This window comes from Balearica regulorum, chromosome Z (assembly GCF_011004875.1).
Source record: "Balearica regulorum gibbericeps isolate bBalReg1 chromosome Z, bBalReg1.pri, whole genome shotgun sequence".
Taxonomy (NCBI): domain Eukaryota; kingdom Metazoa; phylum Chordata; class Aves; order Gruiformes; family Gruidae; genus Balearica; species Balearica regulorum.
In genome coordinates this window covers 54800860-54817380 of record NC_046220.1, presented here as the reverse complement: position 1 = coordinate 54817380, position 16521 = coordinate 54800860, and the positions used below count along the sequence as shown (strand labels likewise).

The following is a 16521-nucleotide window of genomic DNA, read 5'->3' as shown; positions in this document are numbered from 1 at the left end:
TAGCTAATGCGTTTTTCTCAATCCCTTTGGCAGCAGAGTGCAGATCACTTGGAGGGGTGTCCAGTACACCTGGAATCGACTGCCCCAGGTGTGGAAACACAGCCCCACCATTTGCCATGGACTTATCCAGACTGCACTGGAACAGGGTGAAGCTCTGGAACATCTGCAATATAACATCATCATATGGGGCAACACAGCAGAAGAAGTTTTTGAGAAAGGGAAGATAACAGTCCAAGTTCTGAAAGTTGGTTTTGCCATAATACAAAGTAAGGTCAAGGGACCTGCAGAGGAGATTCAGTTTTTAGGACTAAAATGGCAAGATGGATGCTGTCAGATCCCAATGGATGTGATTAACAAGATCATAGAGCAAATCCTTGTGGAAACTATGCTTTGGCACATGGAAAATAAGAAGGTGATTGGTGACAGCCAACATGGCTTCACTAAGGGCAAATCGTGCCTAACAAATTTGGTGGCTTTCTATGATGGGGTTACAGTGTTGGTGGACAAAGGAAGAGCAACAGATGTCATTTACCTGGACTTGTGCAAAACATTTGACACTGTCGCACATGACATCCTTGTCTCCAAATTAGAGACACGGATTTGATGGATGGACCACTTGGTGGATAAGAATTGGTTGGATGGTTGCACTCAAAGAGTTGTGGTCAATGGCTCAAGGTCCTATGCATGGGTCGGTGCAATCCCAAGCACAACTACAGGCTCGGGCACGGATTGAAAGCATCCCTGAGTTGAAGGACTTGGGGGTCTTGATTGATGAGAAGCTCAAAGTGACTGGCAGTGTGCGCTTGCAGCCCACAAAGCCAACCGTGTCCTGGGCTGCATCAAAACCAGTGTGACCAGCAGGTCAAGGGAGGCGATTCTGCCCCTCTGCTCCGCTCTTGTGAGACCCCACCTGGAGTACTGTGTCCACCTCTGGGGGCCCCAGTACAGGAGAGACATGGCGCTGTTGGAGCGAGTCCAGAGGAGGGCCATGAAGCTGATCAGAATGCTGGAGCACCTTTCCTATGAGGACAGGCTGAGAGAGCTGGGATTGTTCAGCCTGGAGAAAAGGCGGCTCCTGGGAGATCTAATTGCGGCTTACCAGTACTTGAAGGAGCCTACAGGAAAGCTGGTGAGGGACTGTTTATGAGGGAGTGTAGTGACAGGACAAGGGGTAATGGGTTTAAGCTGAAGGAGGGTCAATTTAGATTAGATGTTAGAAAGAAATTCTTTACTGTGAGGGTGGTGAGGCACTGGAACAGGTTGCCCAGAGAGGTTGTGGATGCCCCTTCCCTGGAAGTGTTCAAGGCCAGGTTGGATGAGGCTTTGGGCAATGCGGTCTAGTGGAGGGTGGCCCTGCCCATGGCAGGGGGGTTGGAACTAGATGATCTTTGAGGTCATAGAATCATAGAATCATAGAACTTCCAACCCAAATCATTCTATGATTCTGTGATATGAAGGTGTTCAAGCAGCTTCAGAGGTGGTGGGTACTGATGCACAGCTCCTCCTGGCACCCCGACTGCTAGTGCTGGGCTGGATGTTTAAAGGGAGGGTCCCCTCTACACATCATGCAACTGATGCTATCTGGAGTAAGTGGGTCACACTGATCACACAGCGGGCTCAAACAGGAAACACCAGTCACCCAGGAATCTTGGAAGTGATCACAGACTGGCCAGAAGGCAAAGATTTTGGAATGATGCCAGAGGAGGTGATGACTTGTGCTGAAGAGACCCCACTGTATAACAAACTACCAGAAAATGAGAAGCAATATGTCCTGTCCATTGATGGGTCCTGTCGCATCATGGGAAAGCATTGGAGGTGGAAGACTGCTGTATGAAGTCCTACACAACAAGTTGCAGAAGCTGCTGAAGGAGAAGGTGAATTGAGCTAGTGTGCAGAGGTGAAAGCCATCCAGCTAGCTCTAGACATTGCTGAAAGAGAGAAGTGGCTGATGTTCTACCTCTATACTGACTCATGGATGGTGGCCAGTGCCCTGTGAGGGTGGTTACAGCAATGGAAGAAGAGCGACTGGCAACGCAGAGGCAAACCCATCTGGGCTGCCCCATTGTGGGAAGACATTGCTTCCCGGCTAGAGAAACTGGTTGTAAAAGTACGTCATATAGATGCCCACGTACCCAAGAGTCGGTCCACTGAAGAACATTAAACAACCGTCAGGTGGATCAGGCTGCTCAGATTTAAGTGAATTAGGTGGATTTGGACTGGCAGCATCAGGGTGAATTACTTAGAGCTCGGTGGGTCCATGGCACCTCAGGCCATCAAGGAAGGGACGCGACATATGGATGAGCTTGTGATTGAGGGGTGGACTTAACCATTTATGCTATTGCACAGGTTATCCATGAATGTGAAACATGCGCTGCAATTAAACAAACCAAGTGGTTAAAGCTGCTGTGGTATGGTGGACAGTGGCTGAAGTATAAATATGGGGAGGCCTGGCAGATTGATTACCTCACACTCCCACAAGCCCACCAAGGCAAGCGCTATCTACAGACGATGGTGGAAGCAACCACTGAATGGCTGGAAACTTATCCTGTGCCCCATGCCACCACCTGGAACACTATCCTGGGCCTTGAAAAACAAGTCCTGTGGCGACATGGGACCCCAGAAAGAATTGAGTCAGACAATGGGACACATTTCTGAAACAACCTCATAGATACCTGGGCCAAAGAGCATGGCATAGAGTTGGTGTATCACATCCCCTGTCCTGCATCAGACTCCAGGAAAATAGAATGATACAATGGTCTGTTAAAGACTAAACTGAGAGCAATGGGTGGTGGAACCTTCAGACATTGGGATACAAATTTAGCAAAGGCCACCTGGTTAGGCAACACCAGGGGGTGAATGAATGCCTGTGTGGTGCTTAGTTACCATTTGGGGTTAAACCACAACATTCTCTTTTCAGAATCATAGAATCATTTAGGTTGGAAAAGACCTTTAAGATCATCAAGTTCAACCATTAACTCTTATGTAGAACCTTATATGTAACTATTTGTACCCTTATGTATAAAAGCCCTTACATTGCTGTTAAGATAATGTCTACTAATTAGCATTGCCCAGACTTGGGCAAAGAGAAAGGAGCAAAAAGAAGTGAGAGCCACATCAGAATGCTCAGGAACCTACCACTTTGCCACTTGCAGATCTGTGCTGCTTGCTGAAGTCTGTACTCCATCTCCCACTGCAAGATACAGCCGGCTCTGTTAAATTTGCTCTGAACATATTGGACTGAGCAGTGAACTAGAGCAGGGGAATAGCTACTTTAAGAATTATTCTGCAGGAGTCCTGGTTTGAGTTAGAGCTGCACTTCTGTTGCATTAGATGTAAGATACATCAGTATGTAGAAATCTGTAGTTGTAATGGCAGACATATACACAATTAGCTGACAATTGAGTATAGTCTTGGAGAAATTGAAATGTTGACTTAAAATTGACTAGGCAAATCAATATGTGCATAGACAGACCAATATTGCACAGTTTGCAGATACAACATATGAATAATACTTCAGTATCTCATAGGACTGTCAGAGAAAAAGTAATTATGTACTGTGAGGTACAAAGGTACAATATGGAAGAGGCTGAGAAACCTGCCATAATTCTATAATGAGCAAAGTCTTGTGTTTATGAGATCCTCCAGCTTTGCCATGGAGAATAGAAATACCACATGGTTCTGTTAGGTCAGATTTTTGGTTTGGAAGTAGCCTCTTCAAACTTTCCTGACTCAAGGGAACCTTTACATGATTCACCAGCCACTGTATACCACTTACAGGTTCAGAAAACACTCAGTTTCTGCTTCATGGAAAATGCTATAACATCCATGCTTCTTTTGCATTTTTTACCCTTTTGAATTTGGAAAAAGTTTCATGCCTCTTTGAAGAAGTTATGTATTTTGTTGTATGTTCACACAGGTCAAAGGACAAACCTTTCATCGACTTTCTGAAACCTCTTCATGTTAAGTATTGCCATAAAGCCATGATGTTACTGGTTCAAAGCTCCATGCTAACCTTGCTTTTCTTCCAGATACTAAAAGCTGCTAATTAACTAGTTCCAAGCTGAAACAAAGTCACTATCTTTTTTCTTCTAGTCAGTTTAGTGTGGTCAAGATAAGGCTGCCTTTTGTTACTTATTTTTCTTGTCTCCTCACTTTGATAAAATAACTTGGCTCAAGAATAGTTTTAATATCCTATTACACTGATGGAGGGAGGGACAGAGGAATGTTTGTTTGCAAAGCTTGTACCTGCATTAAATTTCACTGCCCTTCCATTTTGTAAGGATTTGTCCGAGCTTGTTTGCTCCTGAATTTATATTGGTTGATTCTCTAGCACCCCATGAAATAATAATTTAGTGCTATTTTATAATGATCAATGTAGGTATGCGTTTATAGGCAAGTACAATCCTTGCCCAAAGGAGATTTCTGTCAAAATAGCCAATATTGATATTAATCTCTCTCTTAGAGCTGCTAAAAGGGAGGCAAGGTCAAAATATAAACCATACTACAATAATGTCAGCAACTACCTAGAGCAGATGCCATCAACAGTTTATTTCGTATCTGTCTCTCTCTTCCTTCAGAAAAAATCCCCCAAAATCCATGTATGCAATTAAACTATATGATGCTTCTATGAGCATATTTACTTACAAGCAGAAGTTTCCTCATAACATGATTGAACTTTTAATATTTAATTTGCTAAAAGACTTCCAAAAACCTGAAACACAAAAGCTGATGTAACTTTTGTTTCTGTAATATCTTGTGTAGAAGAACAGACCCTATATATATATAAGAATGCAAGTCTCAGCATTTAATTAGCCTTTTAGCCCTTTCAGAATTTAGTCCTAGCAATTATGAAATTAACACAATCACACAAAATATTCTTTACTTGTTTAAAAACATCAATTTTGTAATCAGGTGAAGGAGTATGGCCAGCTGGATCTTTAGAAGACACTGGCAAGAAATATTAATGCAATGAAACCACTAAGGAATAAATTAACTGTTATTCTAATTCCATTCAATCTCCATGATTTCAGTTTGAGTACTCTTAATTTTTAGAGAGGAAAAAATCCTTTCTGTGCACAGAGCACCTATGTTCATTTTCCATTGCTTCTCAAGAGTACATTTATTAAGTGATTCAGACAAAATAAAGCTACACAGAGCTTTTTCATATATCCTTTAAAAAATTACCAAACATGAGATATTTACCAAACATGAGATATTTACCAAATATCTTTTGCTGGGTATATTACTTATTTGATAGCACTTATCTAAAATCCTATGAATAAGGACTGAAAAATCTGTTCTATTGAATTCAGAATTTTGTTTACTTCAAGATGTTTCATTTATATCTGGTATTTAAGAAAAAAATATTCATAATTTTAAACTCACTAAAAAGCATTGAAATGCATTCTCTTAAACATATTTGTACACATATTTGACCTAAGGAGTAGCACGTAGGAAGGATGGTAACTCTTTCACTTCTTCCTAGAGATCTTTCGCTTTGAATTACTTCTTCAGTCAGCCAGACAGACCAGCGCTGGTGGTACTTTCATGTGAACAGCGTGTGTTAGAACAAGGTTTTAACTGAAGATCCAATGGCTTCATTTGTGAGGTTTGTTTGTAGACTTGTACATTTTCTGTACAATTTGTAGAAATTGATTTTTAGTGAATGAATGTTGGTAGTGTTTATGTATTTGTTGCGCAGTTTATCCCTCATGCCTTATCTACTGTTTCTAGGCAGTAACATTCTGTTTCCCATTTTGTAACTCATGGGCTTGGCCATTTTATTCTTCCACCTGCTCCTTCACAGTGTGCAGAAAAAACTTCTCTGCAAATGGCTCCCCAGGAGCACTAGTTACAATTTCTGGTCAATGTCAGCTTGGAAGTAACAACTGACAATAAAAATCAGTAATCAAATGTTGTGGGTTAACCCGGGCCAGCAGTTAAGCTCCACCGAGCCATTTGCTCATTCTACCCCCTAGTGCGATGGGGGAGAGAATCAGAAGCGTAAAAGTGAGAAAAAGGGTTGAGATAAGGACAGTTTAATAGGTAAATTGAAAGCTGCATGCACAAGCAAAGTGAAATAAGGAATTCATTCACTGCTTCCCATCAGTAGGCAGATGTCTAGCCCTTTCCAGGAAAGAAGGGCATCATGCATAATGGTGACTTGGAAAGACAAATGTTGTAACTCTGAACATCCCCCCTTCCTCCTACTTTCCCCCAGCTTTTATTGCTGAGCATGATGTCATATGGTATGGAATATCCCTTTGGTCAGCTGCAGTCAGCTGTGTCTCTTCCCAGCTTCTCATGTGCCCCCAGCCTATTGGTTGGTAGGGTCGAATGTGAGAAACAAAAATGGCCTTGGCACTGTGTAAGCACTGCTCAGACATAACAAGATCATTGGTGTGTTATCAACACCGTCTGGGTCAGAAATCTAAACTACAGAGCTGCTATGAAGAAAATAAACTTCATCCCCAGCCAGAACCAGTACATTAAAAATAAACATTCCTTATTGGTATTGGTATTTCAATAAAAACAATTATTGCCTTTAAAAAAGCCCCCACACAACTCAAAACACAAACAAGCAAAGCAAAACACCCCAAAATACCACTTGGAATATTATGTTATTTCCCATATCTATATTAGAGCTAAATAGGAGTCCACATTTTTCTTCTTCTTTATCCAAGACAGAGCTCCACTTCATGCTGAAAGGCTGCTCTGTTGCCTAGTCATTACCTAAAAGCTATTTTGCAGCCACATTCTGCAATGGTTAAGAATGATTTTGTAGCTGAATACATTGCTCCCTCTAGGCTGAGTATGTAGGTTTGGGTCTGTCATTCCAGTTTTCTGCATGGTGCTGTAAATTGGGTACCAATTCTCTGAAAGTATCAGGGACTAAAGTTTGATGGAAACAGTCAATGAACAAGTATAAGCATCTGATGAAAAGGTAATAGCAAAATTTTACAGAGGAAAGGGAATAAAGGAGTTCAAACAGAAGTTGTGAATGTGTGAAATGTTTGCAAAATAATCTTTGGAAGTGTGGAGTATTGAGAGGATGTTGTATTAACTTGATAAACACTTTATGTGTATGGAATATAAGTACATGGTATTACTGTTGTCAGTGAAAGATGGCTGTTTTGCCAGATCTGTGTTCAATGGGTTATTGGGCGCTCAACGCTAGTCACTGATTTTTGCAGGTTTTGGTGCACTTACTTTGACTTACCATGGTGTCTGAACGAGATGCCTTGTAGTGGTAATGCTAACTGCTTGCTTTAGCTTCAGAGTCAGCAATGACACCGATCTGTCTCATGCACTTGCAAATCTCACCTACAGTTTTAGATGATGTTTTGTTTTCTTTTGTTATATGAATGAGAACTTGCTGTGTGTCTGTAAAGTGCTTACCACAGTAGAATGCTGAGCTCATTTAAGTCCTTTAGATCCTACCAGATTTCAAGAGCCAAACTGAATTTTTGAAGACCATAAATATAGTAATCCTCATGTATTTTCAAATAATATCTTCCAATGAAGAAAATCTTACATTCTGTTCTATTGGTTTTATGTATGAGAGAAGGAAAGGCAGTTCCAGGCAGTTTTGACTTTAAAGATTTACATTCTAGATCCAATAAGGCTGTTGAACATGTAATGAACTGCTTTTATTGGCAAAGAAAGGTCGTTTGCTTGTTCCTGCTACAATAATAAAGACTTCTGCTGACGGAAGCAAGCTGAAAGCATTTTGGGTTCAAAAGCATCCTATTTATAGTCTAGATGCAAAATGATCTCTATTCACTACAATATCTCATTTGCAGGTTATCATTCTGCTTTCCTCTGAAAGCTAGTCAGCAGATGTTTCCTCCCATCTTGACTCATTGCATTAGTGATAGAAAAATATTCTGCATCCTACTATGGTACCCTTCATAAGCAGAATTGGAGGACAGAACCAGCTTGTTTAAAACACAGAGGATAGTGTAAAGAGAAAAATACTCTCTCGTGAATATCAGTACATTATTTGAATCCTTCAGTTTTTGAATTAAGTAACTTTCCAAATAGTTGCAGTCAGTAGCACAGCATCAATATTCCCTCCTTAAAAATAATAATAAAAACCCCAAATAAAAATAAAATTAAAATAAACAAAACAAACCAACCAAATCAAAATAATACTAATAAAAAATTGCCACAGGTCTTAAAATAAAAATTTGCTACAGGTATGTAGCCTCATACCCCATCAGTGTTTCATTTCCCCATGCACAGTGACCGAATGAAAAAGTACCACTATTTCACACTTCTGAAACTGCTTTAAAGATATTTGACAGTGTGAGTAATATTGATACCATTTGGTACATTTTGTGCACATTTTTGCCAATTTGATCCAGTGCTATTGTTGAAGCTTGATTGTCTGAAGATGTTAAATTTCAAGGTTTCAAAATACAAGGCTATTTCATAAAACTCAGCAACTCCACAGGAAAGATACGGTGTGGGGTTTTTTCATGTTAAGTTTTATGGAAAAGGAAGTCATTTATCACTGGTAGGCTGGCTTACACATCAGCAAATCTGCTGGTTATTTTCCACAAAATTCCAAAGTCTGTGAAAAGTAATTAAAGATCACTCTGCTTATAAAGATAGTTGGGGGGGGGGGGGGGGGGGGAAGTCACATTCACATCTGAAACAAAAAGGACTCAGCAATTTCTATGAACATTTTTCTGTCCCGTTCTTGACTAGTGATGGCAATAAATGTTCTTTAGGTTTCATTGTGTGCTGATCTATTGGGTACTAACCTATTCTGGACACTCTGGTTAGTGAACGGTTTCTTTTTATATATTCCTTATCAGTGCTTTTTCAATATTTTATTAGTAGGTCACTTTTGTCCTCCCACTGGGAGAAGTGGTCAGTGGGAAAAGAAATAGAAACCACAGATGGAAATCCTTTTTTGCTTTAGAATCAGGACCGAGTGTCTCATTCTGAGAGATACCAGAGTGAAAGTACACCAAAGATTCGGGAATTTGGGGATTTGGTCCAAGTGTTTGTACAATATTGAAAAGATGCAAGTGTTTTTGTGTTTGAAAGTCTGTTGCTATTGTTTTGCTTTGAGATGGATTAATTTGACATCTCAACAGCATTTCTTAAATTCAATGATCTCAAAGTACATGATGCAAAAATATTTGGTTTTTCTGTGTGAAGGAAGCATGAATTAGAACTAGTTTTGTTAAAACACAGTAACTTAAAATGTATTAACCCATACATAGCCAAATCTTTTTGTCAATATTCATTATCACACTTTATTTTGGCCCATGCTAGATGCACAGAACAGGAAAATCCAAAGAAGTCAATGCTGACATTAAAGGGCACCATCTAAAGCCACTCAGATAGTTAAAGAAACCCTTACATAACACAACTTTAAACCACCTTGAACAAACTACGCAAAAAGGTTCAAGCCAAAGGCAGCCTGCAAAGCAGTAATTGTAAAATCCACAGAAGTCAGTGGAAAAACATTAGTAAGACTGTAAGAATACCAAGATTTCACATTTACGCTATTATTACCATCTTAATGTGGAAATTAGGCTAAGAACAATCCAAGTTCTTAGAAATCAGTCCAATGTTAATGTCTTTGCACATCCTTCCAGCACAGAGAATTCTTTATTAACACGTACTTAATAACTAATTGCTAATAGAGTGTGTTCCCTTGCTAGCATGGCAGTCCTGCAGACAGAACCTGCCCTCTTTCAAAACAAGCAGACAGAGCAAGACTCTTTTCTGTTTCCCTCGAGTAGAGTGCCATGCCATGCCCCTTCTAGCTTGCCTCAGTGCACTTGGCATGTTCATTTAAAACTTTCTCAAAGTGTTTGAAAACACTTGCACAGTATTTGGACGGCAGCTTCACAGACCCACGTTTGCACTCACTGCACATGCAGTGCAGAGCAGATATGAGTCAAAAATCTGTCATGACTGCTTGCCACAATTTCAGTAATTGAATTCTGACCTGTGATTTTGGATTTACTCCAGAACCTGACAAATCTGGAGGACTAAAAAAATTCTCAATTGAGTCCAAATATGTGGATATTTTGCCCTCTTTGGGTTGCACCTACAAATGGACAGAAGTCTATTTTCTCAGTGTAATGATATATTTCTAAAGCACAAAGGGGAACTCCTGAGGCATGTGAAGTGTGATAATTTCAATTAAATTCATGAAGCTATGGGAAGTTATGCCAAAGAGTTTGCCTATGCTAGCTCAAAATTTGCTGCTGAAGATGATATATATTTCCTAACCTAGGAATGCATTTTCCACTGTCCAGCTGCTAGTTAAGAAGATTAATGACTGCTTTGTAGCTCCAATTAAACTCCTTTATCACCAAGAGGGACCAAACAAGTTTTGATTTCAAAAGTACTGCTTAAGAAAGAAGACCAGGGCCGCATAACACTGACATTTTATTAGAATTCATTTGTAACAAATGGAACTTGTGTCAGCAAAGAACTGATTTTCATACAGACTTTCTTTTGCCACCAATGTAACGAAGTAAGAAAATAAAAAGCACGCCTTTCATTCTGTAAAACATTTACGCGTACTACTAATTAGAGGTAATTGTATCTTTTTTTAACAAGCCATTTTACAAGGTAATTTTTTAAATTTTTCAGTCTATGCATCCAAAACAAGAGCAAAGAACACAATTTTTTATTATCTTTGTAAAGACACTCCAAGCTTGAATGGCAAAGCCACATAATGGATGGTTACGATGAGACCTGTAGCCTTCTGATATCTGTGGAGTATCAGGGCACCAAAAAAACCCCCCAAAAACCAAATCCCAAAAAATTCAAAAAGAAAAAAAGGAGAAGAAAATAAGAAAAAAAGAAAAATAAAGAAAAATAGGAGAGAAAAGGAAAAAAAGTAGTTGCATTTTTTTGTCATTGCAAACAATTTTTTTTTCCTTTTTACATGTTCTGTGTCATTTAAATACACACAAGTGGATTTTATAAGCAGTTTCTCACAGATGGGTTCAAGTTATAACATTATTGGGTGTAGAATCAATAGGGCAGTGCATAGTACAAAGGTATATATAGAAAGTGCAAATCTCCCTAGAGGGCCACTCCTTCCCCCAGCTGTCCTCTTCACTCACTATCTAACCACTCAAATAATTTAAAAAAAAAGATCTAAATTAAACTTCTGTATAAAGCATTTTTATATATTTTGTGTTTTTTTTCCCCATTGCAACTAATTACAAAATTAGACATAACTACACATATAAACGTAAATAATAGCACCATACTGGTTATGCTGATTAAACCAATTCTAAGCTTGGAAATGTATGATGTATGTAGACTAAGATGCTCACAATTTAAATTAACTGTAGAATAACTATATGTAAGAATACAGAAAGTGGAATGCACATCAGTGATGCTAACAGTTACCTTAAGAAACATAAAACCTAAAAGGAATATTTAGTTGTACAACTGTATTCGTCATAAATTGGCTGTTCCCTCCCCACCTTCTCCCTCCCCCCCCCACCATTTTCTTTGGAGCTTGCAAGACAGTCTGCTAGGGAGATTGCTCTGATCCTTTTACAGATCCAGTGTGTAAGTATCTTCCCTAGTCTATGTTTCCAAAATTATGCTTTTTTGATTATTGTATTTTTCTGATCCCTTACATTTGAGTTGAAGAACATGACCACACCACATAACCTGGCACTTCAATAATTATTTTAAAATACAAATCAATAAAGAAGAAGAAACATAGTGCACATTCTTCTCTGGTTCAGATGTAAGTTATAGAATCTCATTCTGAGGTAGCCTTCTATAGTACTTCCATATATATATTTATATTTTTGTTTTGATTTTTTTTGTGTGTTTTTTTTTCTTTACAAAAGTGCTCAAGTACAATACTTGCTAAAGTTTGGTCTTTCGTATTTTTCTTTCTGCTAGTAGTGGGACAAGTGGAAGAAGAAAAAAGTTGAAGTCACATTGACAAGCCATACCAATGTCCTTATTTGAAATCCCAAAGAAAGAATCCGTTTGATATTCGTGTACTGACAATGGCAGAAGGCATGATAAAAACCAGGGTCAATGTAAATGGCATTCTATTAAGAGTCTCAAAAAGTACTTTGTGCTGTTTGCAGAATTTTCTTTGTTCCCTGAAGAAAATCTAGTGTCATCCTCAAATATATCCTGTGGGCTCAGTCTTACTAGCCTTACAAGAACCCTCTCACTGACAGCAATGGTTTGACCTTAGCGATCTGTTGACACAACTGAATGAGCAGAAGTTGGCCCAAAATAAAAAAGAAAACAAAAAAATGCATGAGGACTGCTAATGTCAACTACTGCTAGTGTACCACTACATCTCTGCAATGATAATGCTATAACCTGTGACACAGTGGGTTTGAAAAGCCAACGAGAAATAGATTTTTAATTTACGGCCTGGTCTGTTATTGGAAATATGGAAAGATAAAGGGCTTTGACTACCTATGTGTTTTGGGTTATCATTTATTACCATCAATACTTGATTAGAAACTGGAAATGCATATTATTCAAAATTGTCTGATACATGTATTAAAACGTTTGAAAAGAATAACAGAGATACGAACAAACTGAACTAAATACAAATGAAGGCTAACTTAAAGAAATGCTATTCAAAATAGGCATCAAATATAAGGCACTCTAAATGTAAAATTAAAATAAAACCTAGCATCCCCGAACAATGCTGTATGCCATAAAACGTTTGATTTCACAGAGCAATGTGTGTTTGGCTTTGCCCTGTTACATATGATAAATGTAAATTATATAGCGCACACTATAGACAGTATACTATTGAATACAATTTTAAAACATCTTAATACCTAGTATATTACAACATTCTCCCCTCCTAAAGGGATATGCACTGACCTCTCCCACATGCACACCTCCTACATTTAATAATATGATTTCTTATTGCACTATAGTGTTACAAATATTGAACTTCACTGGAAGTCTAAATCACATACTCTGTGTGCGTGTGTGCATGTGTGCGTGTGTATGTGTGTGTGTGTTCAAGTGGCAATGTGGATAGAACTATTATTTGGGATAGAGATCACATTCAAATATCAATGATGTGCATTCCTCACTTCCCTTTGAAACAGATGTTTATGGACCTTCGAAATGTAGAGATGATCAAATACTAGTTTAATATAACTGTAGTATGCTGAAAAACTTTCCCAATGTTTTGATAAATCCGGGTATGGAAGAATCGATATGTGTATGTGTATGTGTGTGAGTATCTACCTATCTGTATCTCTGTAACTATACAGAGAGTTACATAAGGGTAGACAGTAATACATACATATATATATTAAGAGAGGGTGTGGGTGTGCATGTGGATATGTGTGCATGTGTGTGGGTGTGTTAGCAGCATCTTTATACTTTGCGCCTCCCTGTTGATTCCAAAAGAAACCAAAAAGCCCCATTTTGATTTAACTGATTACAATGAATAGTTTCTTAAAGAAAAATAAAACAAACAAAACTGTAAAAGTAATATCCAACAAGACTGTGGTACTGTAGATAAATATAGGACTGCACAAAAATGTGCAAATTTTCAAATTATTTAACATTTCTACAGCACGATATTACAGATAACAGTTCTACGGCATAAAAAAAAATCTACAGTTTTTAAACAAAAAGATTAACAGTTATGCAACCTTTAATTCACTTCATTGAATGATAAACTCTTGTTAAAAAAAGGAAAAAGTTTACACAGTTAAAAATGAAGCACAGGTCAGCAGTATCTTTACAATACTAAAAAACTAAATCAAGGACTTTCTTTTTAAACATTCCCACATTTTCCCTAAAGTGTTATGACGAGCAGTATGATGGGAAGGGGTGATGTTGAAGTAAAGAGTCCGCTTTGTTTGAGAAGCCAGGACTCAATCATTTAATAAACATCTTGCACTGAACTGCAGTTTTCTCAAAATTTCTCTTTGCAAAAGCATGAAATCCTGAACAAGATGATCATTTTTTCTGATTAATTTCCTCTTCCCTTTAACTTCAACCAATGTCGAACCCTTGAGGTATCTGTAAATGAGATCCTTCAGACGCCTCAGTGGTCAGGATTCTTTTATTATGGTTAGGTTATTAAACTGTGAATTCTTGGTCCACATGGAATAGTTTTTTTGTTTGTTTGTTTCTTTTTGTTTTATATATCCCCATTATTTTTTGTGGTTTTTTTATTTATTTTTTTTATTTTATATATCCCCAATAATCGCTCCTTAGCTAAGAGTTAAGAAGTACTTCTAAAGCACATTGTATGGCTCAGAAGCGGCTCTCTGGATCTTAAAGGGCCTGCAATAAAAATCCATGATGGGTTTTTATGTTGCATAGTGATCAAAGCTGCCCAGATATTCCAGTGCGGCTCGATAGCAGAACTGGTATTGATCCTAGAGAAAGAAAGATAGAAAACAAAAGCATCAAAAAGCCAGCTTGTTGGTGGGTTTCTGTTTTCTTTCAACTAAGAGTGAATATTTTGTGGCTACAAAGATACCACAGAGGCATCTGCAGTTCAGCAATACTCTCTTGCTGACATCAACAGAAAACCAGTCTAAGTTACAACAGATGAAGACAGACACTCATTTAATGAAATAACATTTTCCACAGAATGCAGCTTCTTTTTGTGCAGAGACTATATACCCATCTACTGACTGTTTGTTATTCTGGATTAATATAACATCAGCATAAAGCTTTCTTCTAATTGGACTGTGCTAAGAAGGTTTCCCCCCATGTACTCAAAAATAAGTAGCAAAATATCTAGTTAACTCTATAGCAAATACAAGACTAAATGATAAAATCCATCACAGCCTTAATATGGAACGCTGTATGGAAAACCACCAGGTTAAAAATCATGTTAAGGAAGCAAATGGAATCCCAGCCTTTCAGTAATACAGGCTTTGATGAAGATGTGAAGATATATTAGCCTGTGGCAAGAAACGGGCCTAAGAGAGAAATATGCAGCTAAAGCACCTTATTAACATGAAACATTGCATTTCAACCTACACCTGGAAGCAGAGAAAAGTTCAGTGCGGTGAGAGATTTGCTTATACCTCTGGTGAATCCAACATTTGGCATTTCATGTTATTCTTCCTCCCACACAGCAGTCCTTTTGCATATTTATGTAATATTGCACACTTATACTGAAATGGCACCTCTGTGCACTCATTTGCAACTGCCACTCAGGGTTTAAATGTTTAAAAAAAAATAAGAAAGAAGTTGCTTCTGAAAGCTCTTAAAAATATTAAGACAGTCTGCTTATTTATCTGATAGTGCTATATGGTAATCTCACAAGGGTTATACTTGTTAAGATCACAATTAAAATTCTTTTGGACACCAGGAAACTCATCAGATACTTGCTTCAATGTAGTGCCATGATCACTAATAGGTCTCTTCTGCTTCGTATTGGAACAGTGGGAGAATCCATTAGACATATGCCTAAATTTTAAGTGTATGTGTGGTCCACATGGAGTTCAAGTGCTTTGTTGAGTAAGGATTAGATTTCTTGGCAGTTTATACTACTGAATGAGACATGTGTTTTCCACAGAACCCTGAAAGAAATGTGTACACAACACTTCTACTTTCAGCAGGAGGGATAAAGGGTAACATACAGAAATATGTCAAAGTAGGAGGAGGGAGAATATATTGCATAGCTGAACTCTGTATTTGTCAGGTAGGCTCCACAAAGCACAGTTTTTCTGTATACTGTAGTTATTTCTTGGAACTAAAATGACAGAAAGCAGTCATTTTTCATTTTGCTTATCCAGAAGAATGATGGTAACAGAAAAGAAATGGAATTAACTCTTCAGTTTGGTCACAGTGATTTACTTGGCTAACTGACAAGATTAAAAATAAGTATCTTTATTTTTTGTATAAGTTTTTATGAAGTTGTCATCTTAAAAATAAGACTACCCAGCTTTTATTGAACAAGTTTAATTTTCTTGTGGAAAATGGTAAACTCTGGGGAACCATTCTAAATTTCACAGACTGTAATTTAAAGGCCAGTGTCAATCAAATTACACTAAATAAATGAATCACTCTTCTCTTGTCCTTTTCCTTGGTTCACATAACCTACTGGCTCTGGCTTAGTTCAAGTCTCCTGTTCAGAAATTTAAGTATAGATTAAGCCCAACTGAAAATGTTTAAGCATTCTTTATGACATGACAGTTGCAAGCATCTAGGCCCAGGAAATCACTTGATACTGCTTATCACTTTCCTTATTCCTCTATGGCACTCTTGCTGGTACAGAAATTATTTACACTATAGTTTTCTTGATGCTGAATTTACCATTATGATTTTCAAGTAAACATCCACTTGCTTGGTGACACAAAGTCAAGAAAACCATGAAAATAATACAGTGTCAGTCTGAAGCCATGAACAATACTTTGCTCCCAGAACAAAAAAATCAGTGGATTCACCTGCAGAAACAATTTGCCTCCTTCTTTATTACCACACATTTCTGCCAGGAAACAAAGGTTCAAATAAAAATGGGTAATGTTTCTTGGAAAATTATTTTCCTCAACTACCATA

The 16521-nt window shown here is 38.0% G+C and overlaps 1 protein-coding gene across 23 annotated transcripts in view; it reads right to left on the bottom strand.

The window, feature by feature from the left end:
* Nucleotides 1–12448: 12448 nt before the first annotated feature.
* Nucleotides 12449–16521, bottom strand: part of PTPRD (protein tyrosine phosphatase receptor type D) — a 382032-nt gene continuing 377959 nt past the window's right edge. For all 23 annotated transcript variants that reach the window (XM_075741216.1, XM_075741218.1, XM_075741220.1 and 20 more), the window contains one exon: nucleotides 12449–14384. In XM_075741216.1, the coding sequence (XP_075597331.1) occupies nucleotides 14316–14384 (69 nt within the window). In that variant the 3' untranslated portion in view covers nucleotides 12449–14315. The remainder of the gene's footprint in view (nucleotides 14385–16521) is intronic.